Source organism: Pelobates fuscus, chromosome 4 (assembly GCF_036172605.1).
Source record: "Pelobates fuscus isolate aPelFus1 chromosome 4, aPelFus1.pri, whole genome shotgun sequence".
In the NCBI taxonomy this organism is placed as follows: domain Eukaryota; kingdom Metazoa; phylum Chordata; class Amphibia; order Anura; family Pelobatidae; genus Pelobates; species Pelobates fuscus.
This window is the reverse complement of record NC_086320.1, coordinates 383,965,745-383,983,869: the sequence shown is the minus strand read 5'-3', so window position 1 is coordinate 383,983,869 and position 18,125 is coordinate 383,965,745. Positions and strand designations below refer to the sequence as shown.

General features: G+C 47.1%; 1 protein-coding gene across 3 annotated transcripts in view; it reads left to right on the top strand.

The window, feature by feature from the left end:
- Window positions 1–2,065: 2,065 nt before the first annotated feature.
- CSPG5 (chondroitin sulfate proteoglycan 5) overlaps window positions 2,066–18,125 on the top strand; it is a 144,130-nt gene continuing 128,070 nt past the window's right edge. For all 3 annotated transcript variants that reach the window (XM_063452864.1, XM_063452863.1, XM_063452862.1), the window contains exon 1: window positions 2,066–3,120. In XM_063452864.1, the coding sequence (XP_063308934.1) occupies window positions 3,045–3,120 (76 nt within the window). In that variant the 5' untranslated portion in view covers window positions 2,066–3,044. The remainder of the gene's footprint in view (window positions 3,121–18,125) is intronic.

Sequence of the window (18,125 nt, the reverse complement as noted above, 5' to 3'; positions counted from 1 at the left end):
TGTCCCACGGTGATTCACTATATTGATGATTTTTACTGGTGGAACCTGGTACTCTGACTGTCAGCCCTCTCTCACTTAACTTGTCGATCTGCCGACGCTGACAAGGTAAGTGAGAGAGGCCCCTTTTGATGACGCGGTGCATGCGTGTAGGTGTCATGAAGTCAGGAGAGCTCTATGCAGCAGAGCTCAGCGCACATGTACCTTTTTGGGGCGTGGTTATGATAATCACGCCCCAATCATATAAAAGCCCAGTCTGCCCTCAAAACAGTGCCCTGTTGTGGTTCCCATTGTTCCTTGTGTCACTAGCGTCCCTTTAGTGCGTTCCTGTATCCTTTGTGATAGTTCTTTGGTTTTGACACGGCTTGCTCTCGACTATTCTTATTTCTGGTTTCCCTGACTCGGCTTCGTTCCTCGTTATTGTTTTTTTCTGGCTTCCATTGACCTTGACTTGTTTCTGACATTTCTTGTAGTTATCTCTTTTATCCGGCCATTCTAAGGACCAGCTTAGAGACTTTCTGTCAGTCTCTATTTCTACTGGTGGGTTTTCACTCTGCGTGTTGGGTAAATCATTACACTGAGACCCCAAAGTATTTTTAGCAACACACCTCTTTTTTCCACATTAGGCATCGCTATCTCACCTGATAAGACTCTGGGACCAGCTGCCAGATTGGTGTTTTGGGGTATCACCTTGGACACGGTGGCATGTCAGGCAAGCCTCCCTGACGAGAGAGGGGAGTTGGACTGCTTCCTGCGGGTTTGTTCATATACTTTTAGGGATCTTCAGTCTTTACTGGGATCCCTGAATTTTGCTATGCAAATCATCCCGCAGTGTAGGGCATTTATTTGTCTCCTACCTAGTTTGTCTGATGATGCCACCGTTCTCATTGACCCCCCCTGCCAGAGCTGATCTACACATGTGGCTGCACTTTCTCTTATCTTGGAATAGTATTTGTATGTTTCTCCCACCTTTTTCTCACTTTTTACCCATCACACAGCAGCTCACACTGGATTTGCTGCAATTTTTGGAAACGTTTGGTTCAGGGGTTCCTGGCGAGCTGAGACGGTTTTCAAGAAGACCTCCACCTTGTTCAAAATTTACCCCATAGTAGCAGCGGCTCACACGTGGGGTCCTCTTTTGACAGGGAAGGCAATTAGATGTCTGTGTGATAATGTTGCGGCTTTCGAAATCATTAATAAGGGACGTTTGTCGTCCTTGACCATCATGAAATTGGTCCGTCGATTGAGTTGGCTCGCTGCCACATTCCAGATTTTCCTTTTTTGTGAACATATCCCAGATGTACGTGTAATATATAGATCACTGTATACTATCAGTATGTGTAATATATAGATCACTGTATACTATCAGTATGTGTAATATATAGATTGATGTATACTATCAGTATGTGTAATATATAGATCACTGTATACTATCAGTGTGTGTAATATATAGATAACTGTATACTATCAGTGTGTGTAATATATAGATCACTGTATACTATCAGTATGTGTAATATATAGATCACTGTATACTATCAGTATGTGTAATATATAGATCATTGTATACTATCAGTATGTGTAATATATAGATCACTGTATACTATCAGTATGTGTAATATATAGATCACTGTATACTATCAGTATGTGTAATATATAGATCACTGTATACTATCAGTATGTGTAATATATAGATCATTGTATACTATCAGTATGTGTAATATATAGATCACTGTATACCATCAGTATGTGTAATATATAGATCACTGTATACTATCAGTGTGTGTAATATATAAATCATTGTATACTATCAGCATGTGTAATTGATAAATGTATACTGTCAGTATGTAGAATATATATAATAATATCCCAGTCTCTGTGCCCCAGTAATTACACACAGGGTTGATTGAGGTGAATTGTAGTTTGACACATAAATCATGATTTGTGGTGATTATTAGTTAATTTATTGAAGCAGTCAGGGCTGTTGGTGGGTTAGAGATAGCCTAGGGCCCCCTGAATCCCACCCAGCCCCATATTCCATCCTCAGCCCCTCTCCCCTCCCCCATCTCCCTGGGAAGGATCAGCTTTATACTGTCTGAGCTTGGCGGCAGACAGGCACAGTGCAGTACACAGGGCGGCAGATTGGCACTGTGCGGGTACAGGAGCGGCAGACAGGCACAGTGCTGTATACAGGGCGGTAGATTGGCACAGTGCGGGACAGGAGCGGCAGACAGGCACAGTGCTGTATACAGGGCGGTAGATTGGCACAGTGCGGGTACAGGGGCTGCAGACAGGCACAGTGCTGTATACAGGGCGGCAGATTGGCACAGTGCGGGACAGGAGCGGCAGACAGGCACAGTGCTGTATACAGGGCGGCAGATTGGCACAGTGCGGGTACAGGGGCTGCAGACAGGCACAGTGCTGGGTACAGGGCGGTAGATTGGCACAGTGCGGGTACAGGGGCTGCAGACAGGCACAGTGCTGGGTACAGGGCGGTAGATTGGCACAGTGCGGGTACAGGGGCTGCAGACAGGCACAGTGCTGGGTACAGGGCGGTAGACTGGCACAGTGCGGGTACAGGAGCGGCAGACAGGCACAGTGCTGGGTACAGGACGGTAGATTGGCACAGTGCGGGTACAGGAGCGGCAGGCAGGCACAGTGCTGGGTACAGGGCGGTAGATTGGCACAGTGCGGGTACAGGAGCGGCAGACAGGCACAGTGCTGGGTACAGGGCGGTAGATTGGCACAGTCCTGGGTACAGGGCAGCAGGGCATGGCAGTGATGGTAGTGGGCATGGTGGGTACTTGGCTATAGGCAGAGTGGGCAGTCAGCTATAGGCAGTGTCAGCAGGCAGGCTGGGAGGTGGGTTCCAGGCACAGTGGGCATCAGGTAGGATGAGGAGTGGGTAGGTGGGAGTGGGCAGTGTGGTGGGTGGGCTGTATGTTGGGTGGGGAAGGGCTGCAGGTAGGGTGGTCGGTGGGCACCGTGTTATCACTGCTCTGTATCCAGGGATAGAGCAGCACTCAGCCCCTCACATACTCCATGCCACAATGGATTCCTGCTGGAAATGCCTGGCTGCCCTCCTCTCCACTCTGCTCCTTCGTTGCATCCAAGGCATCAGTGCAGGTAGGTTCCCTTTCTGGCTCCATATTTGTATGATCTTAGCATGTTGCAGTCCGTGTTTGTATGATCTTAGCATGTTGCAGTTCATGTTTGTATGATCTTAGCATGTTGCAGTCCATGTTTCTATGATCTCAGCATGTTGCACTCCATGTTTGTATGATCTTAGCATGTTGCAGTCCGTGTTTGTATGATCTTAGCATGTTGCAGTCCATGTTTCTATGATCTCAGCATGTTGCAGTCCATGTTTCTATGATCTCAGCATGTTGCACTCCATGTTTGTATGATCTTAGCATGTTGCACTCCATGTTTGTATGATCTTAGTATGTTGCAGTCCATGTACAGGCTGGATTAACACACATGCAGACCCTGCATTGCTCTCAGCCTGGCCATGTATCATTGCTCTCAGTAGAATCCCTGAGATCCTACATTTGATAGAAAGGTAACATTGTATCCTGACAGTGTGCTGGCTTCTATCAGCTATTAACACGTTATCTGCCAAGGGCCCCATTGCAGGCTGCTCTCCATACAAGTGTATGTCCATTTTGGGTGATATGGGTGTTAATAAACAGGCTGTCCAAATCCAGCACTCATATGAAGCCTTTATCTGAATTGGATGTACCTCCATCTTTGGCAGTGAAAAGGTTAACCAACCATTTTATATATCAGCAGTGAAGCATATACACATGTTCTGTGTTGCTGTGTATAGTGGTATAAAGCATCTCTCCTTGGTCCCAACAGGCAAGGGAAGTGTTCAATCTAGATAAATAGTCTGTATTTGGGGCACTCTGCCCTACAATTGTTATATTGGGGGGTAAATAATAATGGGAGCAATATAAAATAATAAACCATTTGATCAGTCTGTGTAATCTAATTGTGATGATTCCCTGGGCTGGGATACCTCCAATGGATCATGTTCCTTCTTTTCATGGTAATTTGTCTTATTTCTTGTAGAAATGTGATTTGGGATTCAATGTCCAGTGGGATCTGGGACTAATGAGCTAATGAGGGTGTAAATACACCCCAGAGGGACCCTAAAATGACAGAGAAGGGGCGGAGGTGATTGAGTAGATCGGAAGCAATGTTGTAGATGCCAGTAACTAGGCAGATAGTAGGGCGTCAGCTGGTAACGGTGTATCTCACACGTGCCATGAATGGCTAATATCTGCCATTCTATGGACCCATCCAGCCTGACCCAGCCATGGCAAACCATGGCACTGCAGATGTCTGTGAACTACATTTCCCATAATTCTCACTGTTCCAGGTGTCTCCAAGCAGGCAATATCAGTATTATATACAAGCCATGCTCTCTAATTACTAGATTAGTAATGCTTGGACCACTAAAATACCACAACGTGACAAGACGTATCTCGTTCCCGACTTTTATAAAATAATATATATATGTATTTCATTTACAGAGGAAAAACATACTAACAGGACTGTCGCCCAGAGCCGCTTGACAGTAAGAATGTGTCACTTTGTATCATGACGTAGGCCTCGGAATCAGACAGATTCCCATTGAGCTGCCTCTAATTTACCATCAGCCAGCTCCAGAGATCAGAATTCACGCTGAATGGATCCCAATTGTACCGCGCTGTGGAATTTGTTGGCTCTTTATAAATGCCTGTAACAATAATAATATTACTGGATGCATATTAACAATGCAGCTTACAGGGCCCAATCCTGGATCCACCATTTCTTTCAATCATCAAACCTTAAAAGACTCTTCGCATTTCTAAAGAAACTCTGTTATTTTCTTCTAGATTAAAAATTTATGTAAATAACAAATCTGGTTTTGCTTTATATCGGAAAATGGCATCACATTCCTCTATTATTTGATGTGGGCTAACCCGGGCGTTTAACAAGATGGCATGAGCTTAACATAGAGGGCACAGCCCCTCCATTGCACACAGACATTTTCTGACAGATTGAGTCTCTTGCCTGGCATCTCACAGCAGAGAGGGAAACAGAGGGCCAGCCAGACATTTATTGTTTATGGTCCCCTATAGAGCTTGGGTGGCCAAAAGGTTGATCCTCAGCTGTCATACAACTCTCAGGATGCTTTGCCAGCTGGGCATCTATCAAAGGTTATATTTGTGTGCAGGGCCTTTGCGCGTGAATGTAGCGGTGTTTCTGAGTGTAGGGTTGGCGTTTCACACATACTGCCACACACACTCGCTATCACACACATAGAGCAGCACATTACCACAGACAGAAAGTTACTGACGCTGCCACAAACCCATACACAGAATCCTGATATAAATACACCACACTCCAAAAACTTTCTAAATCAATCCATGAGAAAAATCCATAAAGTGCAGATTTAATAAAATATGTGTTACATGGCATATACCCACCAAAATAGGTGACAGGGACAAAAAATACAAATGAACCCTGCACCGGGCAGAAGGGGAGGGGGGACAGAAACAAACACAAAACATTATAAAACTAAAACACATACACAGTGGACCTGTTTCGCGTCTCCTCCTAGAGTGCTCAAGGGTGGCATTGTGATTGCTGAGGGAGGTATGGTGGGTGTTGGAGGAGGTGAGACATGGTCAGTGCTGAGGGAGGTATGGTGGGTGTTGGAGGAGGGGGGACATGGTCAGTGCTGAGGGAGGTATGGTGGGTGTTGGAGGAGGGGGGACATGGTCAGTGCTGAGGAATGTATGGTGGGTGTTGGAGGAGGGGGGACATGGTCAGTGCTGAGGGAGGTATGGTGGGTGTTGGAGGAGGGGGACATGGTCGGTGCTGAGGGAGGTATGGTGGGTGTTGGAGGAGGAAGGACATGGTCAGTGCTGAGGGAGGTATGGTGGGTGTTGGAGGAGGGGGACATGGTCGGTGCTGAGGGAGGTATGGTGGGTGTTGGAGGAGGAAGGACATGGTCAGTGCTGAGGGAGGTATGGTGGGTGTTGGAGGAGGAAGGACATGGTCAGTGCTGAGGGAGGTATGGTGGGTGTTGGAGGAGGGGGGACATGGTCGGCGCAGAGGGAGGTATGGTGGGTGTTGGAGGAGGGGGTACATGGTCGGTGCTGAAGGAGGTATGGTGGGTGTTGGAGGAAGGGGGACATGGTCAGTGCTGAGGGAGGTATGGTGGGTGTTGGAGGAGGAGGCGGGACATGGTTGGTGCTGAGGGAGGTATGGTGGGTGTTGAGGAGGAAGGACATGGTCAGTGCTGAGGGAGGTATGGTGGGTGTTGGAGGAGGGGGGACATGTTCAGTGCTGAGGGAGGTATGGTGGGTGTTGGAGGAGGGGGGACATGGTCGGTGCTGAGGGAGGTATGGTGGGTATTGCAGGAGGGGGGACATGGTCGGTGCTGAGGGAGGTATGGTGGGTGTTGAAGGAGGGGGGACATGGTCGGTGCTGAAGGAGGTATGGTGGGTGTTGGAGGAAGGGGGACATGGTCGGTGCTGAGGGAGGTATGGTGGGTGTTGAGGAGGAAGGACATGGTCAGTGCTGAGGGAGGTATGGTGGGTGTTGGAGGAGGGGGGACATGGTCGGTGCTGAGGGAGGTAAGGTGGGTGTTGGAGGAGGGGGGACATGGTCGGTGCTGAGGGAGGTATGGTGCTTGTTGGAGGAGGAAGGACATGGTCAGTGCTGAGGGAGGTATGGTGCTTGTTGGAGGAGGGGGGACATGGTCGGTGCTGAGGGAGGTATGTGGGTGTTGGAAGAGGAAGGGCATGGTCGGTGCTGAGGGAGGTATGGTGCTTGTTGGAGGAGGGGGGACATGGTCGGTGCTGAGGGAGGTATGGTGCTTGTTGGAGGAGGGGGGACATGGTCGGTGCTGAGGGAGGTATGGTGCTTGTTGGAGGAGGGGGGACATGGTCGGTGCTGAGGGAGGTATGGTGCTTGTTGAAGAAGGGTGGCATGGTTGGTATTGGCAGGGCCATCTTAGCAGCCCGTGGCAAAGCAGTGCAAGAACTTTATAATAGCTTTAAGGCTTCAAAAAATGATGTGTGTGCATTTTGCTTATACACAATTATTACGTTTACGTTATTTTCATCAAGGTCAAGATATGTATTCGCAACAGCTAGATTGCATGAACAGATAACAGAACAGCTAATACTGAGGTGATTTGCCCACCTCAACGTCTTCATAAATAGGGGTTATAGGTTCTGAATAAATCTCCTGGAATAATATACTAAAAGGTTGGTGTAACGGATCGCCTGGCACCCCGACTTGGTACCTCCGTTAATGGATGCTCCTAGTGCTTCCTGAGGACTCCAAGCACTCTGGCAGACACCACAATCACCGAATCCGAGAAACCTTTTAAATTCTCCCAAGCATATGAATGCTGTAGACCATTGAATAGGAACCATACGAATAGGCTTGTACTCCTAGCAGTCAACTGGAACAGCATGCAATAAATCCTTCCCCCCAATAATGAGACGACACATCACTTTGAGGGTAAAACAGGAACTCCTGTACTGGCACATACAGCCTCTTTTATTCACAATCCACAAAACATAGTACTGCTCACAGGGTTTTGCAGAACAACCAATAAACACATTACAACACATACAATGCAAGTACAGCAGCCAATCAGACACAATGGGACAATAGAGACACACCCAGCATATTCCTCCCCTCTGCTTAGGAGATAATTGAGTCAATTACTGTATCTACTCAATTATCTCCAAGCTGAAAAGTTACACTTTTTATACATTTTTATAACTTGGTGAGTTAACATCGTACATACATAAAACTTATATTATTTTAACCAGTATAACTTGGGGACAAACATATCCAAAATTCACTTGAATAGGTTCAGGGGTTTAACGGTTAGGTCGAAGTCCTTTGTTTTCACTTGCAAGCATGGCTTTTCCTTGTCCCTGGGACAACACCCTGCTGGAGAACAATGGATCCGGGGGAGGGGAAGAGGAAGTGTCCAAAAAGTTTCAGTATGTCCATACACTGTTTTTAAAAGGCCAGCACAGTACAATAAAAGTCCATTCACTGTGCTTAAAGGGCCAGTAGCCGCACAATAAAATACAATATGCCCAAATATTGCATTCAAAAATACAACTTTACCAGGGGCCATAGTCAGCAGGTAGGAGGCGGGCAGCCAGGCCTCTCCAATGCCCAGTGGCGAGGCGGGTTCCGCCACATTTCTCCCCTTTCCCATTGAGACTATCCAGACTCCAGACCTTCAATCGGTCTGGGGCTCTGATAGTCAGTCGGTCTTTCTCACCCGGTGTAGCTGTCCCGGTGTTCTCCTGCCACATGTGTCCAGTTTGAAATCCATAGTCTGGTGGAAAGGTAACCAGGGTGCTCTCTCTCCTGGTTGGACAAAGCTGTTGCTGGGGAGAAGGGGTAACAGGCCCCTCTCCCTGTAACGACCTCTCTTGTAGTAGGGGAAAACAAACTGCCTTCTCTTCCAATACATTGTCCTGTTGTTGGGGGCCAGGACAGACTGTCCATATCTCCAGTGGTGCAGGTGCAGAGACTACTGTCCCATCTGCACTGTTGTGGGGCTTACTGTCTCCCCTTGGTGGGCTAGGCTGCCGCTGGGGAGGGGAAACGAGACTCTCCCCACCCGGTAAAATATTCTGCCGCTGGGGAGCAGGACTGACCATCCATACTCCCTTTAGATTGGGCGCAGAGACCACGGTCCCATCTGCGCTGGTGAGGGGCTTAGTGTCTCCCCTTGATGGGTTACGCTGCTGCTGGGGAGAGGGGGTAACAGGCTCCTCTCCCTGCGACACCCTCTCTGGTTGTAGGGGAAAACAAACTGCCTCCCCAACCAATACATTGTCCTGTTGTTGGGGACCAGGACAGATTGTCCATATCCCCAGTGGTGCAGAGACTACGGTCCCATCTGCCCTGTTGTGGGGTTTACTGTCTCCCCTTGGTGGGCCAGGCTGCCGCTGGGGAGAGGGGGTAACAAACTCCTCTCCCTTACACACTTCCAGCCGCTGAGGAGCCGGGCTGACCATCCGTACTCCCTGCAGCTTGGGCGCAGAGACCACGGTCCCATCTGCGCTGGTGAGGGGCTTACTGTCTCCCCTTGGTGGGCCAGGCTGCCACTGGGGAGAGGGGGTAACAAACTCCTCTCCCTTACACACTTCCAGCCGCTGGGGAGCCGGGCTGACCATCCGTACTCCCTGTAGCCTGGGCGCAGAGATCACGGTCCCATCTGCGCTGGTGAGGGGCTTAGTGTCTCCCCTTTGTGGGTTATGCTTCTGCTGGGGAGAGGGGGTAACCAGTTCCTCTCCCTGAACTGTAGACTGCCACTGGGGAGGAAGGATGATACCTTCAGCTTTCTGTACCACACACTGCCGCTGGGGAGGAAGGATGGCACCTTCAGCTCCCTGTAACGCACACTGCCGCTGGGGATCTGGGCCGACTGCCCAGCATCCCTGTAGGGCCGGTAGAGAGACCGCAGTCCCATCTCCACCTGCCATCTGTGGGTCTTCCCAGGACCAATCCGTGAGGCCCCTCAACATTTGTGAGTAAGGTCAGTGCTGAGGGAGTGCTTGTACCTGGCAACTCTGGCTGCTGCTGGGGATCTGGGCCGGCTTCCCAGCATCCCGGTGGGCCCGGTGGAGAGACCTTGGACCCATCTCTACCTGCCTGTTGTGGTTCCTCACAGGACCAGTCTATGAGGACCCCCACTTCGGGTTCCTCCCGCCGCCTCAGGGAAAGGCGGCTAACCTCCTCGGATGCAACCTCTACTCGGCTGCTGTAATGCTCCTGCTGCTGAGCATACTTCCTCTCTTTCGCCAGCCGGAATTCTCGCCCCAGCCTTGTGTTTCGCTCGGCCATGACTTGGTTCCAGATCACCCGGCGTGTCTCCATGGGTATATCATCCCCATACTCGGCCACTCGCTGCCTCACCTCGGCCAGCCAATCATCTCCAGAGCCAGAACCTTCCATACTTGTCTGCTCCCAGGGGCGCTGCACGAGTGCTAGCGTTGCCCTCAATTTGTAAATCCAAACAGTGTCTCTGAGCTGCTTTACCTCGCACTAGGACACCATCCAACCGCTTGCCACCAATGTAACGGATCGCCTGGCACCCCGACTTGGTACCTCCGTTAATGGATGCTCCTAGTGCTTCCTGAGGACTCCAAGCACTCTGGCAGACACCACAATCACCGAATCCGAGAAACCTTTTAAATTCTCCCAAGCATATGAATGCTGTAGACCATTGAATAGGAACCATACGAATAGGCTTGTACTCCTAGCAGTCAACTGGAACAGCATGCAATAAATCCTTCCCCCCAATAATGAGACGACACATCACTTTGAGGGTAAAACAGGAACTCCTGTACTGGCACATACAGCCTCTTTTATTCACAATCCACAAAACATAGTACTGCTCACAGGGTTTTGCAGAACAACCAATAAACACATTACAACACATACAATGCAAGTACAGCAGCCAATCAGACACAATGGGACAATAGAGACACACCCAGCATATTCCTCCCCTTTGCTTAGGAGATAATTGAGTCAATTACTGTATCTACTCAATTATCTCCAAGCTGAAAAGTTACACTTTTTATACATTTTTATAACTTGGTGAGTTAACATCGTACATACATAAAACTTATATTATTTTAACCAGTATAACTTGGGGACAAACATATCCAAAATTCACTTGAATAGGTTCAGGGGTTTAACGGTTAGGTCGAAGTCCTTTGTTTTCACTTGCAAGCATGGCTTTTCCTTGTCCCTGGGACAACACCCTGCTGGAGAACAATGGATCCGGGGGAGGGGAAGAGGAAGTGTCCAAAAAGTTTCAGTATGTCCATACACTGTTTTTAAAAGGCCAGCACAGTACAATAAAAGTCCATTCACTGTGCTTAAAGGGCCAGTAGCCGCACAATAAAATACAATATGCCCAAATATTGCATTCAAAAATACAACTTTACCAGGGGCCATAGTCAGCAGGTAGGAGGCGGGCAGCCAGGTCTCTCCAATGCCCAGTGGCGAGGCGGGTTCCGCCACAGTTGGCAAGGCAAAAGGATCCCTATGCTCATGGAGCGCCCGGGCAACTGCCCAGTGTGCCCATATGTTAAGATAGCCCTGGGTATTGGAGGAGGGAGGCATGGTGAGAGTTGGAGATGATACTGATACCGGAGAAACTGACGGAAGCCAAGCACAGAGAGATGGACACAGGTTTCTTCAGGAAGGAAGAGATTCTTTATTGGATCACCGATCGGGACTCAGAGGGACTAGCGTCACCAAAATACAGCAAAGTCTGAGTACTGAATACATAGAGTACATTCCTTATATAGCACTGTAGCTCCTCCCACAATTAACTACACCCACACATACCCTTAACCTATTTAATGAATAGAGTCTAAACTCATCCATCCGGTCTAACCACGTGGCTCATCTGATACAAAGGAGAGGGACGCGTAATTCCAGTTCTTACATTCCTGCACCTGGTCAGTACAGTGATGACAGTATCTTAGCTACGTGTTATTAACTAACTGATACTACAAACACATATACATACATATGCCTTGTGGCAATCTTAGCCTGCTAAACTTGTATTTTACTGGAATTACATCACATTCCCCCCTTTGATGCCTCTGATATTTCACAATTACTTGAGGCATCACTTAACCTTGGTTTGCATATACCTCAGGTTACCATGAACCAGACCAGACTTATCTTATGATGTGAATCTTCAACATTCATCTTCTTGCATTGGTTCTCCCTGATCTAGAGCCTTATACTTATATATCGCCATTATCTGTGCAGCAGCCTTCCTCTCTGCTATACTTCCTATCAGGCTTTGCACAGACCTAACTACTAAGGGTATAAGACACGGTAGGAGTAGACACAACAGTAAAATCAGTAGGACTCCACCTACCACTGCCTTAAGCCCTCCAAACCACTCATACCAGCTACCAAACCAACTACTTGGATTATACCCTTTCCATACCTGAGTAGGCACATGCGCTAGTTTAACCATATGGCTAGTAAGCTCAGCTATTGCTTGCCCTTCGTCATCTATTTGAAGACAGCAATTGCTCAGGTTAAACTTCCCACATACACCTCCCTCTACTGCCAAAAGGTAATCCAAGGCTAATCTATTTTGGTAGACTGCTGTCCTCATCCTGGTGTTATGCTTCGCTAGAAGATTGAGCGCTTGTGATGTCTCATTTGTGATAATCTCAACCACCGCCTGTAATCTTATAATACGGTTGAGCATATAAATAGGGGTTCTATAACCAAAGGTACCATCCTCAGCCCACGTGGCTGGCCCATAGTAATCTATAATACGCTGGGGAGGCCATTCATCATCTTCCCAGGCGCCTATCTCTATGGGTCCCCTTTTCTTCCTATGATTCACATCATACACTTTAACACCTAAAGTCTCACCTGTTTCAATCGGTAACAAGAAGAAGGATGGTTTGAGCATACCCAACACACATGCCCCTTCCCAGTCCTGTGGCAGCTCCGAATAGGCTTTCTTACCACAGATCCAGTACAAATTTGCTGGGGCTCTCCAAGTAGATGTGATGGATAGATCAAACCACACATCCTTTAAATTGGCATATCTAGCAAACGGGTTAGATGGTTCTGAGACATTTGAAGCCGACCACCAAGTTGTATTCTTTGTATCATCATCATAAGCTTTTTGCCCTAGACAAGTTAATTCTCCTACAGAAGTATTATACATTATTCCTTTCCTTGCTATGCAAACATAACCTATGATGGAGGTCTTTAATCTCCACTCAGATTTACCTCTAACACTCATATGATAATCGGCTTGTGTAGATATTAATTGGTCAACTGCCTCAGAACCGGACATTACCTCCTTTGCTTCCCAAGGCCATTGGTCTCCCATGTTAGTACCTCCACACACATAGCAGTTGGTAACATTAAGACTACCGGCAATACTTTCAGCTAAATCGATGAACAGGTTTTTAGCATTATGGGGGATCTTATTATCTATACTCATCTCTTCGTAAAAGGAATGGTATACTTGATGAGTCTGGGAGGATACCGTATCAGTCTCTATTCCTATAAACAATAATGTCCCAGGATCTAAACCCGTCCCGTATATTTGAAACCCAAATAAATTTCCATACTTATCTAAGAACTTGTCGGGGTTATTAATGAGTATATGGACTGGGTTGCATTCCATAGACTTACAATAAGGGCTAGTCGGCAACTTAGTCACTATCATGTCTTTGTCTACTGTCTGTCCCCAAGTCGCCCACCCCACACAAGACCAATATGGACAAAAGTTATAGTCTTTATTTGGGCATCTAGGACTTACATATTTATTTTTGCTACTGGGACAAATATATTTATCGTTAGACCCATACGTCCTCTCCCATCTAAGATCCCCACATACATTCCACGGCTTTCTACCACTCGATATCGCTTTACACGCATCAAATAGCAGAACACCCGAAGAATGTACGGATTCTAACACCGTTTTATTAATTAGGGTCCCCTGAGGATCTCCATTCCTGAGAGTCAACCAAATTGTACGAGGCTGATACTCCGGACTGAAGCACTTAGGTTCTCCTACTCCTAAATGGCACACACTATAATCTATATTTAAGTATCTACATCTCGATACATCTCCTTTACATTCGTATTGTGAATGCCAAATTAGGGTTTGGGAAATATGGTTACCTGTTCTCGTAGTCTTAATGCATACCTCACAGCTAGGAGTGTCGGTACCTCTACCTTCCTGAATATAAAAACACATATAAATAAACACTATCAAAAGCACATCTTTCGCCGTCATCCTCAGTCTTCGTCCGTGCGATGGCGCCTCAGCTTCCAGGGTGTGAGGGGCTGCAGGGAATGGAGTTCTGCTCATCTTCACAGGTGTCCCTTCGAGACTTTCCTGGCTTATACACTATGTGATGGTAAGCGGACAGGCTTTATTATGGCCTTCTCACTCACACCTGTAACAATAAAATTTGTAATCCACAATAATTCCTCGTTACTCCGACTGAGTAGTGCGTTTTAACCGGATCTTGCAGGGATTCTCTGGATCTGCTGTAACTTGCCAAGAATCGACTGCTGCTGGTTTAACCCTGGAGTGATGTATCCACGGAGTCACTTCTGCTACTTTTATCGCTGTAGGGGTAGACAAAAGAACAACATAAGGACCTCTCCACTTGGGCCCTAACGGTACATTATTCCACTCTTTAATCCACACTTGATCTCCTGGATGATAACTATGAACAGGGGGATAAATATTCACAGGTAATCTATCTTGTACCCATTTCTGTACCTCCTCCATAGTCTTACCCAACTCTACAACCTGCTGCCGGGTAATTCCTTCTCCCAACTGACTCAAGTCCCCCCTTAAGTTACCAAGTACGGGAGGTGGTCGCCCATACATGATTTCAAAAGGAGAGAGGCCCATCCTTCTGGTAGGGGTACTGCGGATTCGCAATAAAGCTATGGGTAAGAGAACGTTCCACTTAAGTTGGGTTTCCTGACACATTTTAGCCAACTGGTTCTTTATAGTTCTATTCATTCTCTCTACCTTACCAGAACTCTGGGGTCTATATGCAGTATGAAGCCTCCACTTTATACCAAGCATATGAGTCAATTGTTGTAGGCACTGGTGAACAAAAGCTGGACCATTGTCCGATCCTATAGAACAGGGTAGTCCATATCGGGGTATTATTTCTCGTAGCAGGAATCTCACAACTTCTCCTGCTTTCTCTGTACGAGTAGGACATGCTTCTACCCAGCCTGAATAGGTGCACACAATTACCAGCAGGTAACGATGTCCACCCGATTTAGGCATCACTGTAAAGTCTATTTGTAGATCGGACATGGGGAGTCCCCCCATAAACTGAACTCCTGGTGGCTTTACTGGTCCTTGTCTTGCATTATTCTTAGCACACGTTACACATCTGCGTACAATGGCCTGAGTCAAGTTGGACAATCTTGGTATGTAGAAATGTTTTCTAAGAGATTCTTCAGTACTGTCTCTCCCAGAATGTGTCCCGTTGTGATAATTTTGGACAATTTCTACCGCTAGCGATGCTGGTATAACTATTCTTCCATCTTCTAGCTGATACCACTTGTTCTCCAGATACTTTCCCGGTTCAGTCTTTAACCACTCCTCTTCTTGAGCTGTATAAACTGGAGTCCATTGGGACAGTGGAGTTGGTATAAGAGCAGCTATATGCCCTACATACTCCTGTCTTCCTGATTCAGCAGCACGCTTAGCTGCACTATCTGCCATCCGATTTCCCTTGGTTACATCACCATCTCCTCTCAGATGCGCTCGACAATGTATGATACCGACTTCTTTCGGCTCCCACACTGCTTCCAATAGTTGTAGGATTTCAGCTGCGTACTTGATTTCTTTGCCTTCTGAATTCAGTAGTCCTCTTTCTTTATACAAAGCTCCGTGGGCATGAGTGGTTAAAAACGCATACTTAGAGTCCGTATAGATATTTACTCTTAAACCTTCAGCCAATTGTAACGCTCGTGTTAGTGCTATTAATTCTGCCTTTTGTGCTGATGTTCCTTTCGCCAATGGCCGAGCTTCTATCACCTTGTCTATGGTTGTTACTGCATATCCTGCATAGCGGATCCCTTCTTTCACATAACTACTGCCGTCTGTATAATATTGAACATCGGGGTTCTGGATGGAAAAATCACGAAGATCTGGTCTACTTGAGAATACTTCATCCATTACTTCCAAACAATCATGTTGACTTTCAGTAGGTTGTGGCAAAAGGGTAGCTGGATTTAAGGTGTTTACAGTCTCTAAATGCACTCTTGGGTTTTCACACAACATTGCTTGATACTTGGTCATACGGCTATTACTAAACCAATGATTTCCTTTGTAATCCAACAACGTCTGTACTGCATGTGGGACTCGTACATAAAGTTCTTGACCCAGAGTGAGTTTATCGGCTTCAGCTACTAGCAGGGCGGCTGCAGCTACGGCTCTTAGACAAGGTGGAAGTCCGCTGGCCACTGCATCCAATTGTTTAGACATGTAGGCAACAGGTCTTTGCCATGATCCCAAGTACTGTGTCAATACTCCCACAGCCATTCTTCTTTGCTCGTGTACATACAGGTAGAATGGTCGTGTGTGATCAGGTAGACCTAATGCTGGGGCACTCATCAAAGCCTTCTTCACATCTTCAAATGCCGTTTGCTGTTCTTGGGTCCATAGGAAGGGGTCGTGCTCTGTACCTTTGATAGCTGCGTACAGAGGTTTTGCCAGTATCGCATAGCTGGGAATCCATATCCTACAGAAGCCTGCTGCCCCCAAGAATTCTCGCACTTGTCTTCTATTCTTGGGTACTGGTATTTGGCAGACAGCCTCTTTTCTCTCTGGCCCCATAATTCTTTGACCTTCAGAGATATGGAATCCCAGATACTTGACAGTTGGCAAACACAACTGAGCCTTCTTTCTAGACACCTTGTATCCTGCCTTCCAGAGAATGTGTAGTAGATCGTGCGTTGCTTGCTGACAGATTTCTTTTGTAACTGCTGCTATCAACAAGTCATCTACATATTGTAACAATACACACTCTCCTGGGATGGACTCGAAATCCAATAGATCTTGACTTAGGGCTGAACCAAATAGGGTAGGTGAATTTTTAAACCCTTGGGGCAGTCTTGTCCAAGTCATTTGGCGTTTTGAGCCCGTTACAGCGTTCTCCCATTGGAAAGCGAAAATACATTGACTTTCTGCGGCAATTCGGAGGCAAAAGAAGGCATCTTTGAGATCTAAGACTGTGAAGTAAGTAGCCCCGCCCGGAATTAAAGCAAGCAGGTTATATGGATTGGGTACAACTGGATGTATGCTAACAACCGCATCATTGACTGCTCTTAAGTCCTGCACAGGTCGATACTCATCTGTGCCGGGCTTTTGAACAGGCAGCAATGGGGTGTTCCAGGGGGAAGTACAGAATTTTAGGATACCATACCGTATGAACTTATCCAGATAGGATTGGATGTTCTTCTTAGCCTTCTGCGGAATGTGATATTGTCTTAGGCTCACTGGATAAACCCCATGTTTCAGTTCAATTTTTATTGGTGGAATATTGCGGGCCAGTCCTGGTGGGTTGTTCTCTGCCCAAACTCCTGGTATGTTAAACAATGTCTCATCACTCCTAGGGTTTTGCCTAGTCAACACTGTATAAAGTCGCCACTCTTCTTCCTTTGGTACGGATAAAGTCATAATACCTGAAGGTCCATTAAACTTTAAAGATGTTGTTCCATCTGGTAGGAACGTAATCTGCGCTTGTAATTTGGATAGCATATCACGTCCCAGCAATTGGACTGGACATTCAGGCATATAAAGGAATTGGTGTTTTACTACGTGGCCTCCCAATGTACAGAGTCGACTTTTAAGAACCGGTCTTTCAGCACTTCTTCCAGTTGCTCCTATCACAGTAATAGTCCTTCCAGATGGAGGAGCAACTAGATTAGTCACCACTGAATGTTCAGCACCAGTGTCGATCATGAACGCACTCCTTTTCCCCCCTATTGATACATCGACCATAGGCTCCGCTCGACCAAGGGGGATGGAGCCCGGTCGGTATCAATAGTCCTCCATGACCGTGTCAGCCAATCCTACGAAGTCCCTACCTTCTCTATCGCGGGACCTTTGCGCTGCTGGAATATATCTGTCTTCCCTAACACTTCCTCTGTTCCCATTACTCCCTCTATAACCATTACTCCCTCCGGGACCTCCTCTACCTCTCGCTCTGCCTCTAAAGTTTCCGTAGCCTGCCCTGGGTTGGTCTCTCTCGTACTGCTCTCTTTGCGGACATTCGTTCCTCCAATGCCCTTCTTCCTTGCAATACGCACACTGATCCCTACTCAAAGGCTCCCTACTCCATCTATTATTGCCTCTATCTGGGCCCCGTTTATCTACGCCTGCGATCGCTACCGCTAGCATATCAGCCTTTTTACGCATCTTGCGCTCCTCCTCTTTCTTGCTTTCTGTTTCCCTATTCATATAGACCTTATTAGCTACCTCCATTAGTTGGGAGATTGACATACCTGCAAACCCTTCTAACTTTTGTAGCTTGCGCTTAATATCT